Raw genomic sequence first — 24,675 nt, forward strand, 5'->3', positions numbered from 1 at the left:
TTTAGATCATGGTTTTAAATCTCCTAAGAGACCGAGACAACTCGTATGATACGTCTCGATATCGGCCACCAACAATACGAATATGCAAGTCATCTCAAACACTGAAACCATGCTCAAAAGTTGTTGATTTATGTTAATCCAATGTCTCATTGAGGCCTTGTTGAACCAGACAACTTGAATAAATCGGAAAACTCATCAAACACAACTCAATCTTGTTCAGGGATGGGACGAGACGAGACATCAAAACGAGTTTTAAAACCATTACATTACACGATTGTGATAAATCCTATTCCTTCCAATAGACAAATAAAAAATAAAGTTAATTTTGATATGTAATTTCATTATGGTTATACATATTAAAATTAGTATCCCTCCTATTTAGCAAGGAAAAAATTATTATTTTTTGTTATTATTTATTTGCAAATTTAGATTTTGTATTGAAAATGGTGCTTATTTTCTAACTCAATCTGACATACAACCTCAAAAACTCATCCAACCATAGATTTTTTTCCCTCGTGATACACAAGCGTACATGTTTACGGGATATGCAGAGAAAAAAATCTAGAATACTGATTTTGTAATTCAATTTGACTGGGTGACTCAAAAACTCACCAACATAGCATGGGCAAAGAATTGTAGATTCTTTCCCTCAAGTAAACAACCACCTGACCGACTTGCCACCTACAATTGTGTATCCCAAGCAAAAGAATCTACGGTTCTTTGCACATAACACGTTGGTGAGTTTTTGAGTCACATTATCAGGTTGAGTTACAAAATCATTAGTCAAAAATCTATTGTTCTTTGCATATGCCATGTGGGTGAGTTTTTGAGTCAATCTGTGAGGTTGAGTTAGAAACTCATTACACTTGAAAATATGTGCAGGACAGCTAAGAATCCTGGATCAACTAATCACAAAGATTCACCTGTTCTGAGTGCATCAGTGGATTGACTTTTCTATGAGCAAAAATCTCTTCTCCTCATATAGATCGTCCTCACAAAAAAATCAGCCTATTTTAAAATTTCTAGCTCATACATAAAAAAATTGTTTGGCAGAATATTCGTCATCAAGGATCCCCAAAGCTTTTTTTTTCTTCAATATTTTGTTTTTAATCAATGGAATTCATCAAATATAGATTTAGAAAATTATTTAGTAAATAAAACTGATGCAAGAGAATTGAACATCATACCCCAATGCGACCAGCTGAGAAAAGTTTTGATTCGATTATTGCTTCAGTTTTTAAAGTACTGCTTTTGGTTTATCAAAATAACAAAAACTAAAAAGCCCAACGCCATCTATATCTCCTTGCTACCCTCCTAAGCAATATCAGACCAACCACCATTCCCCAACCTGACCCGAACCCAAATCCAAGCACTGCAAATCTCCAATCAAGATCAACTCCAAGAACTGCAAATGTCCAATCCGTGGGTGTAAATGACGGCAATGGTAATACCTCGGCAGTTTCTCTGCATTTCTTGGACAAGGGAGGCCCACATAATCCAGCATTTCCTTCGAAAGAATCGTTTGCAAATGTTGAAAATTGACGGCCTAATGGGATCAACCCTACAAGATTGTTGACCGATAGGTTCAAGACTGCAAGAAATGTTAGATGTAACAGTTCTGTTGGAATCGTTCCATTCAGCCAGTTTCGCGAGAGATCTAATGACTCAAGCTGTGTCAGGTTCCCGAGAGATGGTGGGATTGGGCCTGTCAGGGCATTACCCGACAAGTTGAGGAGGTGAAGTGAGATGAGATCTCCTATCGCTTTCGGAATGTATCCTTCGAACTTGTTATTTGACAAGTCAATTGAGCTGAAAACAGTTAGGATTTTCACCAGCTCCATCTCTAACCCTTTAATTGTAACTGTCACGGCGTCCTGGTAGTACAGTTGGTCAAGTTCTAGGAACCCATATCGCAATATCTGTTGCTTGTAATTTGATTGGGATTGGATCATCATCGCTTTCCAGCTCAAGAAGAATTCCACGGACAGATTACCCGTGAAGTTATTTGAAGAGAGGTCAATAATTTGCAACATTGGAAATGTAAGATTTGTTTCCGGGTGTCCACCAATGGGACCATGAAATTTATTGGACCGTAAAACAAGGACCCGCAACTGGGCCAAACTACTCAACCAGGAAGGAAAAGTACCATTCATCTTATTATTCCCAAGGGCTAGAACCTCTAGCATTGTGCAATTGGCCAAAGTTCTTGACACATCGCCTTCTAATCTGTTCCCATAAAGATCTAGTGTTCTCAGATTACATCCTTCTGGAAATGTCTCAGGCATTGGACCTTGAAAGTCATTCGCCCGCAGATTCAGTACTCTGAGGCTCCTGATGCTAGCCAAACAAGAGGGTATTGTGCCAGTCAAGCTGTTATTTGACAGATCAAGAACTTGAAGATAACCAGCTTTGCATATCGACATAGGGATTTCTCCAGTGAACTTATTGCTCGAAAGAGAGAAGAAACCAGTGATCGAGAGGTATGAATCAATGTTGGTTGGGATGATGGAGGTGAAATTGTTTTGTGAGTAATCCAAAAAGATTGCAAATGGAGGCAGAATTGGGATATTCCCTTGGAGCAAGTTGGAATGGAGGTCCACAATAGCCAATGAGTTTAACTCACGGTTAGTCAATGGTTGTTCGGGATTCTCCAGGAAGTTGTGAGAGAGATTTAGGTGAAGGAGAGTCTCATCGCCAATCTTCCCAATCCAGTTGGGTATCTTTCCACGAATTTGGTTGTTGGAAAGGTCTAGATTGGTCAATGTTGTTTGGGTATGCAAGAAATCAGGGAATTCTCTCAGTTTGCATGAACCTAATTTTAATGTGCCAACTTGGGGGAACAAGGCTGGATTTATTCCATTAATATTGACGGACAATCTGTTATCTGTAAGATCGAGACTAGAAAGGTTCTTGAAGTTCTGAAACATATTTAGTCCTAAGGTGCCATTGAAATTGTTGGAAGAAACTATGAAGATTTTTAGGCTCGAGATATTAAAGATTGATGAAGGTATTGTCCCCTCCAACTTATTGTAACTGAAATCAAGGGTTTCCAACACAGAAGAAGACGCATTAGAAAACTCACCTAGTTGACCAGAGAATCGGTTGTGTGCAAGATCTAACCTTTTCAATGATGGGAGGGTAAACAGAGCCGATGGGATCGACCCATTGAGTGAATTGTTCCGTAAGTTGAGATCAACAAGTTTCCTAAGCTTATCCCAATGAGAAGAAGGAAATGAACCGTTTAAATGATTATGGGAAAGATTTATTTGGGTGAGATTCTCAGACAAACCCATTGAGGGGATTGGACCAGTGAAGCAGTTCAATGAAAGATCTAAAAAACGGAGTTTGGTAAGGTTCTCCATCGAAGGTGGGATTGATCCATTGAAACCACAACTCACAAGTTTTAAATTGTACAAGTCTTTGAGATTACCAATAGAATCCGGTAAATTCCCAGAGAAATTTGTGAGAGAGAGTACCAAGTTCTGAAGATGTCCGTTCTGAGGAAATTCTGGCAACGAACCATGAAGACGCGGGTTTATTGATAGGTCAAGAGTCTGCAACAGCGGTAATTGGAAAATCTTTTCTGGGAATTTCCCATACAAACCACAAGAACTGAGATGCAGGTATGTTAATTTGGAGAAGTTCGCAAAGAATTCTGGTACTTCCGCGGAGATATTGTTGTCATCAAGTTGGAACTTAGAAAGGGATCCAAGCATTGAAAGAGAGGGATGAAAAGGCCCTGAAAGATAACAATTTGACAAACTCAGTACTTCCAGATTAGAGAGTTTAGAAATGGTCTGACACCAATCGTTCCCCTTGGCTGATATATTTACTCCATCGAGGAGTAGTTCTCTCAATTCCAACAAATCCCGAACAAGCGTTGTAAGATTTGGTTCTTCAAGTTTCAATGTAATCCGTCCCGTGAAAAGGGTAGAAAGATCGAGCTTAACCAACCTTGTCAAACGCGAGATCTCCATCGGAATTTGCCCAGCAAAGCCTGAATTTGACAGATTAAGACTAGTCAAATTAACAAGCCGAGCAAACCCATTTGGAATTGGTGTTGCAAAGTTGAAAGTATTGCTAGCCAAATTCAATTTTTCGATGTACCGAAGCTCAAAGAGACTGCTAGAATTATCAATTCCACCAGTAATTGATTTGCTACTGAGGTCCAATCCTATAACATTACCAACTTCATCACAGGTGACACCTTCCCAAGAAGAACTGTTTGGAGTCCAAGATGTAAGTCTTGATGTAGCAGAACGAGAAAAAGAGAGATTTTGCTTCAATTGGATCAAAAGCAATTTCTGATCTTCGAGACATTTCCCGTGAACCAAATTGTTATTTACGTCGAACAGAATTGAGATGAAGGAGAGTAAGAGAAACCATGAGAAGAGTAGAAATCTCATTGGAGATGATTAAGAGATTGAACACTAGATGATGGGTTCAGTCGTGGCTGGCCAAATTGGTTTGGGTTTCAGCTTGAATAAGGTCAGATGGAGGAGGAGAGCCATTAAAGTACCATATTTGTTTTCTTTGTACTTTCATGCAAGACTTCCACGAGTTTTGATTGCAAATTCACAGGAGGTTGACTTTGATCTTTCAAATTGAGCAGTAGAAAATATATGTTATTTATTTATCTAATTATTTGAGATTCACATAAATGAAATTGAAGTATATTTAATTTACTGTTTGTGAATGTTAGATAAAACCAAATAATCACAAAATTTACACACACCAAAAAAATGCTTCTACCTAGTGATTTTTTTCACAACATATAAAATTAAAAGACTTAACATCACAAGCAGAAGTTATTCACCAATAATGTTATTTGTATGAAAAGTAGTATAGGTACATTAACTTTTGACCTGAATGTTACTTAATTGACAATTATTAAAAAACAAATATATATGTAGGTGGGCGGATCATGGGACATATGTAAAATCAATGAATATGTGTTAGAGGTTTCGGATTGAGCTGATTTTTTGTGAGGATGGTCTCTATGATGAGAAGATCATCCTCACAAAAAATCAGCTCAATCTGAAACATGTAAGTCCATCAAAAGTAGTTTACAAATTATTGGTAAAAAATCGATGGTCTACATTCTAAATCATTTTTTATGGGATTAGAAGTTTCAGATTATCCTGACTTTTTTTTTTTACGATGATCTTCTCTTCATAGATATCATCCTCACAAAAAAATCAGCTCAATGCAAAACCTCTAACCCATATTTGGAAAAATCATTATTTTTACATATCTGTATATATATAAATTTTCAAATCAAGGGACATACGAAAAAACATATATAGAAATAATGTAACATTAATAAATTTTCAAAATATGGGTTAGATGTTTGAGATTGAGCTGATTTTTTGTGAGGATGATCTCTATGATGGGAAGATCATGTGGGAAAAAAAAAAATTCAGTCCAATCTGAAACTTCTAACCCCATTAAAAGTGATTTAGAATGTGGACCGTCAATTTTTTACTAATAATTTGTAAATCACTTTTGATGGATTTAGAAATTTCATATTAAACTATTTTTTGTGAGGATGATCTTCTCATCATAGTGACCATCCTCACAAGAAATCAACTCAATTTAAAACCGTTAACCTATATTTTGAAAAACCATTGTTTTTACATATGACCTATGAACCGCCCCATATATATAAATATATATATATATAGGGGGCGTTCAGCAACAAACATTTTGGCAAAACATTTTTCAAAACATGGGTTAGAGATTTTGGAATGGACTGATTTTTGGTGAGGATGATCTCTACGGTGAGGAGATCATCCTCACCAAAAATCAGCTCGTTCCAAAACTTCTAGCCCCAGTTTACAAGTTGAAAAATCGTGGACCGTCCATTTTTTGTAAATCATTTTTGATGGGGTTAGAAGTTTTGGAATGGGCTGATTTTTGATGATGATGATCTTCTCACCGTAGAGATCATCCTCACCAAAAATCAGCTCATTCCAAAACCTCTAACCCATGTTTTGAAAAATGTTTTGCCAAAATGTTTGTTGCTGAACATTTCCCACATATATATATATATATATATAAAAGGGGAAATAATGTTGAGATTCACCACCCATTGCTTGTGATTTGGATTGCTTTGGGTTGGATTCAATTTTATATACCATTTCTATTTTACCTCAAGATTGTACCTCATATTGCCCATCCTGACATGAAACTGTGTCAAAATCATAAATGTTTTTCGTCGATATCCGAGTTAAAAAGAATATATGACTCCTACACATTTTCATGTCAATATATATGTGCATATAAGGTACAATCTTGAGATCACTTCATACGCTTCCAGGATTCATAACTATGGTCATTGAAAAGCCAATACTTTTAGGGAAATGTTCAGCACCCTAAGTTTTACCACACTTTAACAAACGTTTTTTGTCCTACATGGGTTAGAAGTTTTGGAATGGGCTGATTTTTGGTGAGGATGATCTATATGATTAGAAGATCATCCTCCCCAAAAATCAGCCCATTCCAAAACGTTTAGCCCCATGTTTACACATTGAAAAATCGTGGATCGTCCATTTTTTGTAAACCATTTTTGATGGGGTTAGAAGTTTTGGAATGAGCTGATTTTTGGTGAGGATGATCTCCTCACCATAGAAATCATCCTCACCAAAAATCAGCCCATTCCAAAACTTCTAACCCATGTAAGACAAAACACGTTTGTTAAAGCTTAGGGTGCTGAACGGGACCCATACTTTTAAGAATAATGCTGGATTGTCTCAATTCACACTTTGCTGACGTGGAGGTGTGTACGAGTGAATAGCATCTATAATTCTATAAAAACCTCCACGTCAGCAAAATTGAGTTCAAGTCAATGCTATAATTTCCACACAGTCGTCGTGGACTTGAACATTGCCAAAAATAAATATAAAAGTATTGGACGTGGAAAACATGAAAGAATTGCTCCAGAAAAACAAAACAACGGGAAAAAAAATCTACTCAGAAATATGATTGGTGGACCATCTCTTGACTAATGAGGATCATGAAATAGACAGTGATGATGGAGACATAAGGAAAAGATTGATGAACTAATTGTTAAAGTCATCAAAGCTGTGAACAAGGAACGATAAGTAGCACCTTCACTGTTCACACTAGTATACACAATGGAAAGACGAATATGAAAGCATGTAGAAAAATATATTTTTATTAAAAACTAATATAATTTATTAATTAAATAACAAAATTATCTCTATGTATTTAAATAATGTCTCCTTACTTAGTTCTACTCTTTACAATCATTATTATTGTCTAGTACAACTTACAACTACACTAATAAATATATTAAACATAAAAAAACTCAAGTAAACAATTTGTTAACTCTCGCAATCAATCACAAAATTCAGTGAATTTTTCCCGATATTTCAACTTATCACCATATGTATTAAGACCTTTATAAATTAATGATGAAAGTAAATACAAACAGCAGAGGGGACGCATGCATTTCCTCTAATCTTACATATTGTCAATCAATGTGAAAGATTAAATGAATAGGTATTCCTCTTCACTGTTACAAAGGATTTCTTAGTATCAAAAACTCACTCAGTCCATGAGTTTGTATCTTTTCTCTTGGACACCAGTAACTCCCATTTGTATCTCTATTATGGTATGAAGCGGTACCTGATCCAACAACACAAAAATTTGTCTTTTAATTTCAGAACTAAAATCTATCAAAGAAAAAATTATTAAACTCGGTATAATTCACAAACCAAACAAAATAATATTTTTTATCAGCAATGAAAATAATAATTTTCAATATAAAAATTGAAAAATGTTCAATTTTTTATCTTCTTATTTCCCCCAATTTTTGTTAACTCTTCTAATGATGGACCCAAATCATAATCAGAACTTTTCCTGTACAGAACTGCTGCCATATACCAGAAGCAATGGACATCTAATCTTTGCCCTCTCCCCAGCCCCATTAGCACATGTAGGACACAAGCAGACAGGCCAGTTTCTTCCCATCCTTCCCTCCTATGAATATATTTTAGTGTCTTGCAAGAAAAAGAAGCGTGCTGGGCTTTTAGAATTCATGGATTACCTCAATGTGAGGAATTTCTTTCAAAGGCCTGTCCGCAAAATAGGCATATAATGCTCTCAACACCGCCTGCAGAGATATGTTGAAGTCGTCAAAAAATCACTCCAGAAAATTAACATAAGAAGGGCTTCAATGTAATATATATAACCTGGTGAGAGATGACTACAACAGGTGCACGTTGTCGTTCAAGTTCGATAATTACAGGCTCTAACCTGCATTAATACAGTTAAATTATTTGAAAAAGTGAGGTGGAAAACAAGAACCAAAAGCTTTAGCAATTTTATAGTAGGTCCTATACACTGCAAACCTTTGTATAACATCGAGATAAGATTCTCCGCGAGGATATCGATACCTCAGCTTGTCCTTCTTACGTGATCTGCAATTGTGTGTGGTTAATGGATCAAACCAGAAAGTAACCAAAAAGAGCATGAAATTTTAAAGACAAACCATGCTTCAATAAGCAATGTTTCCTTATTTGCCGCCATAGGGGATGCTAAAAAATAACAACGTGAAGGTGAATCCCAAAATAGCTAATAACTTCCAGGCATTCCCATTGGCAGTCAAAGATGACAAGTACAAACTGCTTGTTTGTTTCTCTTTTAAAAAAAAAACATCAAGCAACCTTTTTTTTCCCTGGTTATGGAAATGGGTGAAGGTGGTTTTGATCCCAGGTCTGTGGTATTACCACTCAAGCTTTAACAACCTGACAGAAGTTTCTTCAATTTTCTAACGAACGAGGAATTTGGTTCCACATTACACCAACAATTCATTGAGTTTACACCTCCAATAAAGAAAATACTATACAGCTTGGAGTTATCTGAATGTTTAAAGTAGTATAACTGTATAAGCCAGGACAATAAATATAGACACTGGTATCATCATTAGAACCTTATCCCAAAAAATTGGAGTGATATGGCTATACTTCAGATGAGGAAAAACAGAGTGATAAATGTTGAACAATAGATAATTTTCGGAACAAAAGTATAACAACATACTCATATTCCTCAGGCATGTTCCTCTTTATCTCTTCATATGACATTCCATCGCATACTCCAGCATTTATTTCATCAAGTGCACGCCATTGTATCTGCAAAAAATATCATGAATGGCATTAACCACCTATGTTGACCGATTCTCAGATGTGCAAGTCATCCACCAAATTACTAAATGTGTAAAGCAGAGGTTGAACAAAAACAATGGGTACGTAAATAATTACTAACCTTTGGAAATCCGACAATAGGACTTGCAGTCAAAATTGTTCTCTGCAGTGTGCTGGTCCATATCTAGATCATGGGTAGAGAATAAGAAAAGATTATGATCAGTTTAACATGAATACCCTATTTCAAATACATTCAACTTGGAAACAAGTTGAAACCATTACAATGTACAAATCAAGGTTAGCTTTCTCTGGTTTCAGGTGGCAATTGAGATTCTAAGTTTAATTTACTCCCAGATATTTAGCATAAATACCTTGCGACTCGGAGAAAAGGAGAATTAACATGTAAAGAAAAAAAAAAAAAAGTAAGAGAGACTACAACCACCATGACAGCATAGATACCTAAGCCATGTCGGGCACATATCAACCCATGACACACCATCTCACACATCCTAAGATGCAAGGTAGTGTTGCACTTTCTTTTAATAACTTTCCGTCTTAAAAAAAATTTCTCAAAGGGTCGGTGATCCTCCATCCATTATTCTTTTCTTTTCTTTTCTTTGATATACAAGCAAGTTAGTGGTTAGAAATTAACCAGTGAAGGCGGGTTTGTTTCCCAGATCGTGGTGTTAACACCATGACTTTTACTAACTCAGCAATGCTGGCACCTGTAAAACACATTTGAGCAAGTAGTGAATACACAACCTTGTGTATTCAATACTTGCCCAATGTATATTTTGAATACAAATGTGTCTTTCCTTCTGGGTCTCTCAATGTTGTCTTGCCAACCACCTTGCAGTTATGTCAAACAATATATGTAACCAACAGAGGCACGAGTCTAGAGAAAGATATTGAGATTGTACAAAGGATAAAAGGTAACCTGTCTTAAAGTAGCACATAGTGTGGCTTTAATGTGGGCAACCATGATGAGCCATGCACATCCTAGGATAAATTCAGAATTTCATTGGATTCATTATGTACTGGGAGACAATCCCCAAATGTGTTTTTGAGTTGTTTGGTGTATGGTTCTCAGATGCCTTTTCTCCTACAGGTTGCATCTTGTGGATCCTTCTCCCTTTGCTATTTGATGGGTCACTTGGAAGGAAAAGAGTAACTGAACATCTGACAGTAAGGAATCCAGTAGGGAAGCTATCTCTATGAAGATCAGGCATTGTTATACGCTTGGTCTTCCATCAACTCAAACATGAGAAGATGTTGTTAGAACTTAGAAGGATAGTTATGTTTCTATTGGATGGTGCACTAATGAGTTTCATTTGTTTAGTGGGACCCTTGCCCCATTTTCATTATATGTAGAATCCTTGTACAGTTAGGTTGTCTCCTTGCTTTAAGGGATGACCGCAAAAAGTTTATTAAATGTGAAAAATAAAGAAATTGTGTCAATAAAGGAAAGGATGATAAGAAGGGCTTCCAATGGACAAAGATTGCCAATGTGTCACAGCTTAACTGGCACTCTTATCATAAAAGAATCTAATAACAATGAGAAATGACAAAAAGAAGCATTTAAGTTCAATAAAATAAAATGATAGGAGAAAAAAAAGATCAAATCAATAATTTGAAACAATTACAGATTATGAAAATATTCTAGGTGACCGAGAGAGAAAAAATTATTATGATTCACCAAACTATTGTCTTAAAATGAAGTATAAAAACAAAACAACACATTAGAAGGCACATAAAATTTCAGTCCAAAGCTTACAGATGCAGTCCGTTCAGATTTCAGTCGCTTTTCAACAAAGTTAGCGAGTTTCTTTGCATAAAGTTCCCCAGCTTCACTGTTCAAACAACTCACTACATTATATTGACACTTCAAAGAAATAAATTCCGGAGAAATTTAGAACACATCAACCATCAAACAGGTGGAAAGACCAAAAGAAACATAGCATTGGCACAAGAGAAGAACTAAATTTTTAAGAAGACTAGCGTTGATACTGACTACGTTATTATGAGCAGATGACAGAGAAGTAGGAAATATATGAAAAGGGGCTAAAAATGATGTGATTGGAGAGTAAAGATGAGAAAGCATAGGCAATCAGTAATAAAGAACACAAGGATGGCAGATAATCAAAACCTTTTTTGGGTCATACACTCATTCTGTTTTTATAAGCATTGTCACACACTCATCCTTGTGTGCATTGGTGTGAAATGCATAATTTAGACATATCATAAGTAAGAAAAATGTACAATGCCGACAAGGATGTTCAAATTATTACCCAGTAAAGAAGAAGAACCATGTGGATTACCAGTAGCACACAAGTACAAACCATGCTAAGAACACAAAACAATAAATTTTTCCCTAATGTTGTGAATTTCTTGCAACTATGACTATGTACGATAGATTGCTGTGTTTTTCTTACATCTTTTCCATCTGTTGATAGTTGCTGTTCTTAAATTATTGTCTCTGTATGTCACTTGCGTATGGTGGTACCCACGTTTCAGGATTCCATGTCAGCAACATTGTCACCACGTCTCAACAGCTATTTAGGTTCTATACTTTGCATCTTCTTGTCCCAGTTCTCTTTTCTTGTGAATGGACTGACATGTGAGAACTGCATTGTAGAAAAGAACCAAAAACGAAGACTAGTTCTAAGGTTTCAAAGTAGTGTATTAACCACTAAGCAGTTGGCCATTACCCAACCCCAATTTCCCAGTGACACACTTTGTGCATCTATAGCTTAAATAACAAATTCTACGGAAGAGTAGTGTTTGTAATGTTCTGGGTAAGATAGATCTCCACGTGCCTTGCTGTTGCTTTAGTTTGGACACTTTTTATATGCTACTTGTGTCTTCCACTCAGTACTTTCTCCCAAAAACATTTCAGATCCAAGTCCAACTAATGAAAAATCATGAAATCGGTACTCTAGAAAATGTTAAAACAGTTTATTGCCAACTCCATAAATACTATCAATCATGGTTATCAATGACAGAATATAAATATTCCAAAAGCATGCCGTTTAATATTCATTAATATGCAAATAGAGAATTCAATCACATCAGTACCCAAGAAGCATTTATAAAGATGACTAAATTACATAAATAATATTGTTACAACACTTTAGAAGGTAAACCTTATAGCTGTGTCTCCCCCAATTCTGCCTCTAACATTATCTCGACTCTCTCCATGCCTAGTAAGCAGTATTGGCCGTGGTGTGAGATGCGTATTCACCTGAAATTACATAACAGTCAATCTTCAGTTATAGAAGACAAGAACTTTCAAGGAAAAATTTCTGAACCAACTAACATTATAATTAGAAAAAATCATATAATTTTAACTGGCATCTGAATCTTAGTGATGCAAGAACAGTCACACATTGCTGAAATTTGTAACTACATTATAAGTATAAAAAATTTGCAATGAGAAGTTTCAATTGTAATTTTACCTGATATTGTTAGCAATCAAGATATTCATGTTCAAAAGAAAGACCATGTAATGGGACTTATATTACAATTTCAAGCATTATTATCCATGGACAACAAAGGAGACCTGTTATTATTGCCTGGATCAAGAAGGATCACTGTCCTTGTTGGTCAGTCATAAATGTCTTTCTAGTATATATTTTTATAATCCTCCTTTTTCCTCAGTTCTACTTGTAAACTAATTCATCTTCTGAAGATCCAGTTAACTGAGGAGTTCTTGCGGAGGTTTATGAAACTTCAAATCATACCACTTAACTTTAGATAGAATGTTTCTGTAGTAAATCAAATGCATGCGACCCTTATAGGTTGAAGAATACCCAAAAATATATATATACATCAAGACATAATGGATACCAAAATTTACTAACTATTAACATACCAAGAAAAAGACGATCCTTCCAGGAAGATAACCACTGATATTGTTGACCTGAATCAAGAGATAAGATTTCTCAATAAACCTAGACAAAGCAGATAGAAAGACCAATTAGATGACATCTATGCTTGGAAAGTCTTATGAGATTTGCAAACACTGACATAAGGATTTTCAACTTGAAGAAGAAACATAGAAAAACAAAGCAAATGTGTAGTTCAATTGAATTTGTACCATGTGAGCAACTTAAGTGAATATATTTAAGTATACCAGCAAGGGAAATTATCATTCATGGCCAAATCTTCCAAAAAGATACCATTAATGAAACATATGCAACCGCCAAAACCTACCTTGGGAAAAAGTCCATGTTAGGAAGAAGACCACTTAACTTTTCTGTCCAAAGTTTCAGAGTTTTTGTTTCATACCAAGCTTATAAATTGACTCTGCAGAATAATAGGTATAGCATGCATGACCATTCAGAGAAGGTTGAAGTGGCACATGACCTACCAAAGTCAAGTATATACAAGAATGCTACACTTTAGGAAAATCCATCTTCATGTTAAATGTAATATTTTGAATTCCTAAACTTAAAGAGTCCACAGGAAAACCTTAAAATAAAGGAAGCATATATGTTTCAATTTGGATCAGTGGATTCAGTGAAGCCAATACATCCCTTACATGTCATTAAGCTTTAATGAATGAGTCAAACAAGGTTTAAAATCTCTTCTCGAGGCAATGCTTCAGTCAGAAGAAAAACCAAGACCGTCTCAACCGAACTTGCAAAGCATTCAATATTTCATACCAGTCTCAACCTAAACATTCCAGGACAGCATGGAACTTAAAACCATGACAGCATAGAAAAATTAAGGTTTACTAAGGGTAATAAGATCCAAGTGCAGCACCTTTTAAATGCATAGTGGGAAGGGACAGGAGAAAGTCTCTGCTATGAGACTCATCCAAAACGGACAGTTAAATATTCAGGATGGAAATTCAGACACGAACTAATTATTCAATTAATTCCCAACACAACCAAGTCTTCGTATCTAACAAAAAACAAACTCAGGGGGAAAAAATCTATATTTCCAATTTCTGCTCCTTAATGTAATGAGAGAAGACATACAGCGTTGGGGGAGGTTCTACAAACATATTGATAAGAGATAGTTGCAGCTCAAAACCAACAACATCCCACACCAAAGCGTGCTATTTCTCTGCAATTTTGCTCCATCTCCAAACCTACTCTAGCTCACACCAGTAAGTTTCCTAGTACTTATCCCTAAAGTGGCCCTTGAATCAACTGTTTCAAGAAGTAAAATTACTCTAAAGAAACAAAAGGAAAAAAAATTTCATATTTCAACATGAATATTATTTTTACAGACACTTTGGCAAGTCATTTATCTGATGTATAACAGCACAGTTTGCAACCATAACTAGCTTTCAATAAACTCCAAGGCTGCCAGCGAATACAAACAACATGCACATGTATGGATCAGAGACTTGGAAACAAAAAGTATATCAACCAGGGATAAATTTGTCATTCTCCTGGTGAGATTGAACCATTCTGATGAGATGGAACAACATAATTATAGTTACATCTCAAAATGTGAAACCTTCGTTAATGAACCAGCTATGTTGACCAAATATTGCATAAGATCACTAAATCTGAGACAAAACAACCATAAAGAAAGTTCAAGGGAAAGGTATGCAAAGGCTGGGTAAACATACTGATTCATCTTGTCAACACACACTTAAAGATAATAAGGTAAAACAGTGTACCATGGGAAAAAGTCAGACTTACTTGTATCTGCCCACCTTGACCACTAGCCATGTCGATCATTTTGATGTAAGAGCCTTCTTCAACTGGCTCATAAACCTGTTGAAGAAGCATGCATGGTTTGCTTACATATCAAAATTACATCTACTGTTCTCAGAAGCAAAACCTCACAAGAGTAATGTGAAAAGTTTGATGAAAGGACCTTCTCATAATTGGCTAATCGAGTTTTGAAGTCTTGCAATCCAGCTTCAAAATCTGGCCTGCAAAACAGCACCAACTGTAGAATTCACAATTTTACATTAAGACAAGAATTCACTGGCCAAAAACTACATGCTACTCACTCTTCTGCGTAGTCAGGACTTTGTTGAATTTTAAGGCGTACATTTCTTTCAATAATGCGCTCATCATTGCATATTGTTTCCAAAAATATGATCTGTAAGGAAAACAGAGAACGTGCATCACTTAGGAATTAGGACTCTATTTACAAAATCTTTCTTCTTGGTTTCTTTGTTTCTATCAAATTTGATACCCTTCACCTCAACACATTTTAATGGCTAAATTTACCCAAGAAATCTTTTCATAAAATAAAAAATAACAAAAAATAAATTTTTTTTTTAAACAGATGAACAAAAATTGATGGCTGATTGTTGCATTTTTCAATAGGATGTCAACTGGAAAATAAAAATGTGGTTTGATCATGTTGAAATTTAAATATTAGCATACCACTAGAGACTTCTTTTGGGTTAGAAATTACTTCAAAGAACTCGAGCCTTGTCAGGAAACAGGCTTTCCAGGACAATTATCCATAATAATTAGACTTCTTTTCACAACAAAAACATCATCACGAAAGCCTAATTCGGTCATACCAGATATTAGGGGTGGGTTGAAGGAATCCTATTCTTACATTCAATTATTTCTCGTCAATTCAAGTGTCCTCATATCTCTTCCCCCTACCTCAATCTATATACTTTTTAGTCTTCATCTTGCTCTTTACAACCTTCAACCTGCATGTTCCTTTTCTCATTGGTGTTGACACTCGTCTTTGTGGCACATGCTCGAACCATCTTAATCAAATATTGACTTTCCCTATAGGGCCTAAAATGGGTCGGGTTCAAGCCGGATATGAGTATATCAATGCCAAGAATACTTCTATAAATATGCCCATAAGATTTTTTATATTTACAACAATGTCATTGCACAAAGACCAACATATCATTGTCTTTTGCACTAAAAGACAAAATGGGTAAAGGTATTATTGGAAAGTAAATGTGGTGGAAAATTCTAATGTCCCCATGAGGTCTTGAACATTAGCATTCCCTATATATATAGGAAAGCGTTCGGAGGCCCTAAATAGAGCTAAACATTTTTCAAAATATATGCTAGAAGTTTTGGAATGGGCTGATTTTATGTAGGATGATCTCTATGGCAAGGAGATCATCCTCACAAAAAATCAGCCCATTCTGAAAATTTTAACCCCATCAAAAGTGGTTTTTTTATAGTTAACAGTCCACAATTCTTCAACTTGTAAACTAGGGTTAGAAGTTTCAGAATAGGCTGAGTTTTTTGTGAGGACGATCTCCTCACCATAGAGATCATCCTCAAAAAGAATCAGCTCATTCTGAAACTTCTAGCCTATATTTTGAAAAATGTTTGGCTCTCTTTAGGGCCTCCAAATGCTCTCCACACACACACACAGGTGGAGTTTCTACTTATAACAAAATAAATAAATAAAAATAAAGTTTGAAGTTTGATCTCGTGACATATATATGTCAATCACATTAGATTATTTTACAACCTATCCATTTGTCTGTCGTCTGTATCAAAGTATGAACAAGCCGATCCATTTTTAGGATCAAACTGGCTCATATAAATGCCACATAAGTTTGGGGAAATAAAATTGAACTCTTCCCTACAGCAAATTAAAGGATACAAGCAGCTGAGTCATTGTTTTGTTATAAGTTAAACGTTAAAAAAAATTAATAATAATAATAATCAAAGAGAACCTATTCAATAACTGAATCTCAAATCACTTAAAATATGCACTGGAACTTCAAAAAACAATTTTTCATGTAAATGTTTATCATGCTACCTTGCAATTCCCTTCGGCCATTTTCATAAGCATATTCCTTCTTTTCCTGTTACTGTTTGTCGCATCAAATATTCCAACCTACAACTCATTCAGATAAGTAAAAGAACCGTAAAAATATAAATAAAGAGAATTGCAATGAAGCACCACAAAATCAAACATAACAGACTTTACCTGGCCGCCTTCTTTCATCCAGGATATCATATCATCCATTGCCAGGGCTGCTACCTAGTTGCATATGACACAGTAAGACTATGTGCAAGGAAGAAAAAATAAAAAAATGAAACAAAAAATGAGGAGATTACCAAAGAACGGAATTTATCATTAAAAGGTTGGTTTTCCAAGGAAAAAAGCATAGTCATGTTCTTAGAATATGCTTAGTAATTGAACTGCCACAAATGCTAAGACGTTATAATTTGGTCAAATAAAAACAGGCATTTTTCATACCCAGAGGATCCACCAACAAAATAACATCATAAATAGTGTTGGAAGTTGGCGCACACTATCAAGTATCTCCAACCTCAGAGATATCTTTGTCAAAAGTTAACCGAACCATCAGGTAACAACAGTTCATACAATAAATTTTTCCAGTTTCTTTTGACACATTTTGACCAAGAGAATGCAAGATTGTGCAATTAAAGTCATCCAATTGGGTCATTTATTTGGCACAAAAGATGATGTAGGTAGAACCCAGAGCCTGGAGGGTTCCAAACCTTAGCACTGCTAGTGGATGAAACAGAATTGAATGGAGGAACGGGATTTGTCCAGCAAACATGATGATGATCATCGTCATCATCTACACATTGTCCCAATTACTAGGGTCGGCAGGGCATAAGATAAGCAATACAAAAATTGAATTTAATGGAAATCCATTACACAATAGAGAGTTTCATTAAAATAATTTAACACAATCAGGAGTTTTCTAAGTGATCAGTAAAATGTGCAACATTTTATAGAAAAACTACTACAAAGTAAAGCACCTAAAGAAGGTACAAACTTATGATTGAACATATTGGAAAACACTAAAACTAAAACGGTAATCCACGGTTTCATAACAGAGGTAAATAATCCACAATTAGAGTCTATAAACAACAAAATCATACATGCTATGCACATAAAGGTGAGACCACTGTCCAAGGTTTAAAAGTATCAAATTTCTTGAAAATTCAATTATTCATTTGCCTTTTTGAAATTTCAATTATGTTTATACAAATATCATGTAAAATTAAAGTAGTCAGATTTTGCTTTGATTTCTGCCAGGACCAAAAGAACACCGATATGAAGATAAAATCTTGCCATCATTTTTTTTTTATAAGTGTAATGTATTGATAAAAAATAACAAAGTACAATGAGGCCGAGGAAGCCTCTCAAAGAACTACAAAACAAACAAAAAGTTAAAGCATCAATGATTACATAAAGAGTTCCATCTAAAGACAAAATCATCAAAAGTAGTCCCTTTGAACTCTAATTTTTGTTTTGACCAAAAGTACATCAAGCCCAAAATCTCTAAGAAACTGCCATGAGCGCTTCTCATCTTGTTGTTGAAGACCCTATTATTTCTCACTCCACACCCCCCAAGCAATGGCCGAGGGAAGAATAGCCCAAAGGAATCTCTTTTTGGAAGAGAAAGCATTACTGGCCCATCCTTCTACCAACGAGGAGAACTTACAAGGAAAGACCCAATGAATACGGAATAAACCAAGAAAATTTGACCAAATATGATGAGAAAAGGGGCAATGGATTAAAATATGATCGACAGACTCCCCATCATTCAAACATAATGGGCAACAATTAGGTGTAATCCAACCTCGAACAATCAAATTATCCATCGTTAGTATTTTACCAAGAGAAGCCAACCACGCAAAAAAAGAGATTTTAGAGGGTATAGAGTTAGACCAAATGATGGATCCCAGAAAATCTTGCCATCATTAGGTGGGCTAGACCTGGTAGATTTCAAAAATTTAAGAAAAAACTACCCAATTAGGTGATCATATCTTTGACACCAATAAAATGTCTCTCAGGACCATTTATTTATAGTTCTATGATATGAATGAAGGACATAATTGATGGTTAATCCATTGAGCCAATTTTTCATGATAACTCCTACTGTTCTTACTTTATTTCTTTGTGTGCTAAAATGGCTAACCTAATATTGTTGTTTCTTACCGACGGTCACCTCAATCATTGTTTTTAATATACATGTATCATTTACTTCTCAAAAAAAAAGTTATACTAGTTGAGACCCATCACATGGAGGTTTGCAATCTAGCCAGTAGCACGTCCTGCTATTCCATTAGTACACCATATTAAGATCTGTAAGCCTCATATATTAGATTGTTTCCATCACCTTAACAGTGTGGAGACCACTTCTGAAAATACAAGTGTGTTTACAGATGAACACTTAAAAATATAAACGGTTCAATGATCCAGTCATATGTGTTGTTCACCTACTAAAAGAAATGAAATAATTTATTTCACTAATAACAGAAAATACGTTCACTGGAGCAAAACTATGTTCTTTTGCTGGAATTTCACCTCATTGCGTGCCTCCATGCCTTCTGGATTGTCAGCTCGGAAAAAATCTGCAGACTGCATCAATGACTATTATTTATTAAGGCTCTCAAGTCTAAAGGACCACAGCAAAACAAATAGAATATCCTTCTTAATACTACAAAATATTAGCTTCAAGATAAAAATAATAAAAAATTGATACTACAGAAAGAAGGAAAGAATATATGGATCCAGAACACATCAGAGTGAGATACGCAAAATGAATCTGGGTCCAAAGCAAAACCAAGTAAAGACTTCATCCATGCATGTTATCAAAGTTTTCTTGTCTATATCATCCTTCACTTTCTTCTAATTCTCAATGAAATGGCCACATATACTGACAACCCAACAACAAAATGTCCAACTGAAAACCAAAGGCATCTTTTTGGTGGGAAAAAAATAAAATAAATTGAGAATCCTGATGCAGGGAATGTACTCGTGAGAATCTCAATTCCCTGAAATATTTTCTTGGGTGTCTCCATTAGAAAAATCAAAATGGTAAGATATCATGGGTAAAGATTTCTTAAGTAAAGTGTGTCAGGATGTGTCTGACATGTGGGTACAACATGACAAATTCTTAGAGAATGGAATGCCATTTTTTTCTTCCTCTCTCCTTTTTTTTTTTTTATATGCAGTAGTATATCCCAGTTACAGACGTTAAAGACTGGCATAGAGTAGTAAATGCAAAACACTTGTAACAAATATGCAGTCAGTGGTAAGCAGGTGTTTAGAAAAACTAAGCATACCTGATTTGTTCCATGCTTGAGGCGACGGTACTGTTACAACAAAGAAATTAGTCGTATCAACCTTTCTCATAGTCGTGAGTGACGTTAAGGAGCAGGAAGCATATATATCATAAGGAAATAGATCACCTTGCCAACATTAAAATGTTTGGTCTCGTGTCCCAACCAACGGAGATATCTTGTAAGTTTAGCAGCCGTAAAAGTCTTGCCTCGAGCTGGCAACCCAACCTAGAGTATGGTCAATTTGTTAAAAACTCAGAACCATTCATCTTCAGTGGTGAAGATGACAAGAGGGGTTGACTCAGACAATGTATTGTAGACTTACCTTTCCTTAAATCTATCATATATTTACCAATGATGAATAATAGAAAGCAAATTTCTGATCATGTTACCTGCTATAAAGATTTCAAGAGCAAACTACTGAAGCAGGAAGTTGCTTTTAGGGTCCAAATTTTGAACCCCACCATCATAATTTCAGTTGCTCTTTAACCGGATCATAGAAAAAAACATTTAATAAAACAAGAACTAAGACTAATAATCATTCAAAGAGATAAAATACCAGAACAATTGCCAAATGCCTATCCTCCTTCGGTCCAAGCATCTGATCAGCTACAGCTGCTGCTGCAACAGCTCCAGCAGCTGCCGGCATGGCATTCTAACAATTAGTAGAAAAGGATAAGAGAATAAGAACCACTATTGGAAATATTAGCAACTTTATTAAGATTCACTAACTTTTCTCACACAATTTTCACTAAAAGAAGAAAAGAAAAAAAGAAAATTGGGAAAACATCTGTTAGGCTTGTACCAACCTTGGATTCAGAACCAAGATTAAGATCAGTAGCAAAAGTGATTGCACTAGCTGATTTGACAAGCCTAGGAGATCCAACACCCCTATCCACAAAGAGTCCTCTGTGACTATCTTGCTTTTGCAATGGTGAAAATGTCCCCACTGATTTTGATTCAACTATGCCAGAACTTGGATAAATTCTGCTAGAATCAGGGACTATGACTTCCATTTCCTACATGAAGGACCCGGTCACAATACTGCATCATTGGATTCGTAATGCATCAAACCAAGAAACTGGAATGTTGATAACAGAAGAGAGTAACAGGTGCTATTGACAAGAAAAAAAAAATAGGAAAAGGAATTTATGCAAAACAGAAGAAGTAATACTCAAAATTCACTAACTGAATTCTTCCTATAATAAGGATCAGGGTCGTCAAGATAAACCCACACGTCAAATGGCAAGTCCTGCATCGTCATGAGCACACTTGAATGAATGACCTTTGTTTTTCTTTAACCTTTTTCAATCATAAAGAAATTCATTATTTTACACTCTGGATTAGGATGCCACCCTATTTATAAGACTAATTTGGTAATTCTCCAATAAAGTGGTATTGTTATCTAGAAATTCTTACAATTACTCTTAGTAAAGGTTATCCAGATGTAGAATCAAAATGTAACATGATCAAACTGCATTAACAACTCGGCGAGTTGTTATTGTCTGTGAGTGGAATTACCAAACCCTGCCATCACCCACTTACCTATCCAATAGAAATAAAATCTGAAGAAGAAACGGGCACCTTGCCAGGTTTCTTTTTGGCAATGTCATTTGCACTTCCAGTCTCAAATTCAATCAGTGTTATAGGATTTATCTCTTAATAGAAGCTCCAAAAGAATATCCATTAGATATTTCACTAACGTATCATAAATAAAAAATTCAACGTCCATCATGACAAAATCAACTTTACAACTTTGCATGAACAGTAAACAAGTTAAACCTTTCTAGTTGCAGTTCGATCACTGGGAACACCAACAGACTTATTTGAATGTGAAGTATTGCTCGAGTCCTGAGTCTTGGAAAAGGTCCCACCATGAGTTATTGACCTTGGAGTCTCTGTCAAGTTAGCTGCATATATCAGGCCTGAGTTTGCAGAAGTTGTTGGAGCTGGAACAACATAGTGTTCTAGATCAAGCTCCAGACTTGCCGCAGAGCCATTCTGTAACAAAAATGAAGAAACAAAGTGGCAAACATAAATACTATTACAAGAATGAAAGAAGCTACAACTTGCTGTTGGAATTAATTCTATTCTGTTTCCTGAATGAGTAAGAAACAACAACGTGAAAGAAGAAGAAAAACAAAAGATAAAAATTTTAAAGCAGTACTTTTTTTTTTATAAGTATAATATATTGATAAAGGAAAGAAAACAAAGAACAATGAGGCCGAGGAAGCCTCTCAAAGAGCTACAAAATAAAGAAAAGCTAAAGCATCAAAGAGTTCCATCTAAATACAAAGTCATCAAAAGTAGTCCCCTTAAACTCTATGTTCTGTTTCGACCATAAGTACAACAAGCCCAAAATCTCCAAGACAGACAGACACCCTTATACAAACAAAAACTAAATCCATGACTGAAGTTCAGTCTTTCAGACGACATGGGCAATCAATCAAGTGAAATTTAACTTCCCAATCCGTCCTATTTTCCTTTTTTTGGTGATGTAGGCCAGAAAATGCAAAACAAACCCCGCACCCTTCTCATGGAAATAAACTTTGACTAATAGCAACTCCAATGAGTATTTAACCAGAATCCAGCACCATACCCATTGAGCAAAATTGTTCTATTTCAAGGCTCAAACTTGGGTCTAGGTGCTTATAATTCAAGAGTGCCATATAGAATAAGAATGTGCAGTCATTTGGGATAGTCAATAAGGAACAGCTACTGTTTTTTTTTTTTTTTTTTGTAGTTGATTACAACCAATGTTAGATTCACAATAAAACTCGGATCCGGTCATACTGAGATATAACAGACAACCAAGATAGGTAATAGCTTCAACATCAGAATTATAAAAGAAGACTGAAAATGAAATTTTCACTTTAATAGTAGTGCAGTAATGAGAAAGTAAAATGGGTAGTTCTTACTCCATGAATTATTTCTAAAATCACTAAGTTCATCATAGTTCATGCATGAATACAGGAGTAAAGAAGGCAGACTCCAAACAAACAATTGTGGTTCAATCCATACCTCAACACCCGTCTCTGGGACTGCATTTATACTAACATCAGGAATTCCACGGACTGACGATGGCTGGAGATTCTCCACATAAGCTCTCCAACTCGCCGCAAGATCAAATGGTGAAACCCTATCAGCTTTCATAAACACTCGGTACTCCAGCACATCATCACTACTAATTCTAAACAAAGCCAACCTTGCATCTCCTTGCAAGGTTCCCCTCATGAGAAGCCGATTCGGACCCTCCTCGACAATGCAAGGTGAATTATTGTACTTTGGCTTCAAAAGGAACTTAAAATCCAAACTTTCTAAAACCAACAAACCAAACAAACAAATTAAAGTCCTAAAAGATAACAAATTGATTGAATTTGATGATAGAACTTGGAAGAATATTGTTACCGTGATTCGGAGGAACAACGAAGCTTAATTCCCACATCGACTTCGACTCTCGTTCCATTGGAAGCTATTTGAGATCAAGAATTCACAGTAACATTGATAACTTTGACAATTCAGATAGACAAATTGAGATTGAGAGATTAAAAGAAAAATTTACAGCTTTTGAAGGATCCCAAGAGCCAACGAGAGGTACAGAGCCGTAGACGTGAGGGAAGAGATCGCCTTTGAGCTTGTAATTCTCCATTTTTAAGGAGACGTAGAGTTGTCCTCCTACATGGTCTTCTCTCTCTTCGCTGCCATGAGAGCTGTCTGCGTTTCTTGAAGCACCAGTCCCCATTGTTTTCTATCTTCTGCGTTTCTTTGTTCAATTTTGCTCTTATTAGTTTTTTCGTTTTTTTCGAGGTCGTTTATCTTCTTATTTTATAAAAAAAAAAAATTTTGTTTTATTTTATTTTTGTGGATACGGAGACTGGAGAGAGGATCGAAAGAGGTATCAGAGGAGAAGAAAATTTTATTTTTAGTTTTATTTTTTCGTGTTTTTGGGGGATTTGAGATTTGAGATACCTATAAGGAAAACGAGAGGTGGGGTGCAGTGAAGGTTCTGTACTCCAGGGAGCTGGGTTTAAAACCTACTCCCCGAATCCTTTGCGGCCTCGTGGCACAATCTTCACTCTTCTGTCCACGTGTTGGTGATGGAGCCTATAAACAGCAGAACATCCTGCTTAAGTGATTTATATCCACCAAATTTGATCATTTTTTCCTCATATTGAGCTTAGATTTCAAGCATGGGCTTGCTCACTAGATAAATATGAAATCAGCGGTTACAATAGCTAGAAATCAGTGGGCTTGGGAGTTGGGTCAAATATTATAAGTCCATTTAGGTTATGAGTGTATGCCACGTGGGTGCATATAGGTGATAGAGTTGGGTTGCAATACAACTACCGGGAGTATTCAAGAGTTGTGCCTTGAGCGGGCACTAGTGGCTGGGGTTCGTTATACGCGGGGCCTCGCATGGAGGCGGTTGTTGGGAGAAAAACGATACTCACATTTCATCCGCTTACACGTTATCGCCAGTGTAGATAAGGATCAGC

General features: G+C 35.8%; 2 protein-coding genes across 2 annotated transcripts; both read right to left on the bottom strand.

The window, feature by feature from the left end:
* Nucleotides 1-1,202: 1,202 nt before the first annotated feature.
* Nucleotides 1,203-4,647, bottom strand: LOC147399479 (receptor-like protein 7). Its single transcript, XM_086444853.1, has one exon. The coding sequence runs from the start codon at nucleotides 4,404-4,406 to the stop codon at nucleotides 1,275-1,277; it is 3,132 nt and encodes a 1,043-aa protein (XP_086300979.1). The 5' UTR covers nucleotides 4,407-4,647; the 3' UTR covers nucleotides 1,203-1,274.
* A 2,763-nt stretch (nucleotides 4,648-7,410) lies between these two features.
* On the bottom strand, nucleotides 7,411-24,105 carry F2KP (fructose-2,6-bisphosphatase). Its single transcript, XM_086444854.1, has 23 exons — nucleotides 23,742-24,105; nucleotides 23,588-23,651; nucleotides 23,201-23,496; nucleotides 21,962-22,180; nucleotides 20,989-21,198; nucleotides 20,739-20,834; nucleotides 20,309-20,407; nucleotides 20,183-20,212; nucleotides 19,422-19,475; nucleotides 17,061-17,114; nucleotides 16,890-16,967; nucleotides 15,142-15,233; nucleotides 15,003-15,060; nucleotides 14,825-14,899; nucleotides 13,039-13,086; nucleotides 12,311-12,408; nucleotides 10,942-11,017; nucleotides 9,289-9,351; nucleotides 9,064-9,155; nucleotides 8,376-8,444; nucleotides 8,217-8,280; nucleotides 8,072-8,137; nucleotides 7,411-7,650 (listed from the first exon to the last, which is right to left on the bottom strand). The coding sequence occupies exons 1-23, from the start codon at nucleotides 23,919-23,921 to the stop codon at nucleotides 7,573-7,575; spliced, it is 2,259 nt and encodes a 752-aa protein (XP_086300980.1). The 5' UTR covers nucleotides 23,922-24,105; the 3' UTR covers nucleotides 7,411-7,572.
* Between the last annotated feature and the right edge of the window lie 570 nt (nucleotides 24,106-24,675).

The sequence above is a fragment of the Akebia trifoliata genome, chromosome 6 (genome assembly GCF_017979445.1).
Source record: "Akebia trifoliata isolate Shusen 1 chromosome 6, ASM1797944v1, whole genome shotgun sequence".
Classification (NCBI taxonomy): domain Eukaryota; kingdom Viridiplantae; phylum Streptophyta; class Magnoliopsida; order Ranunculales; family Lardizabalaceae; genus Akebia; species Akebia trifoliata.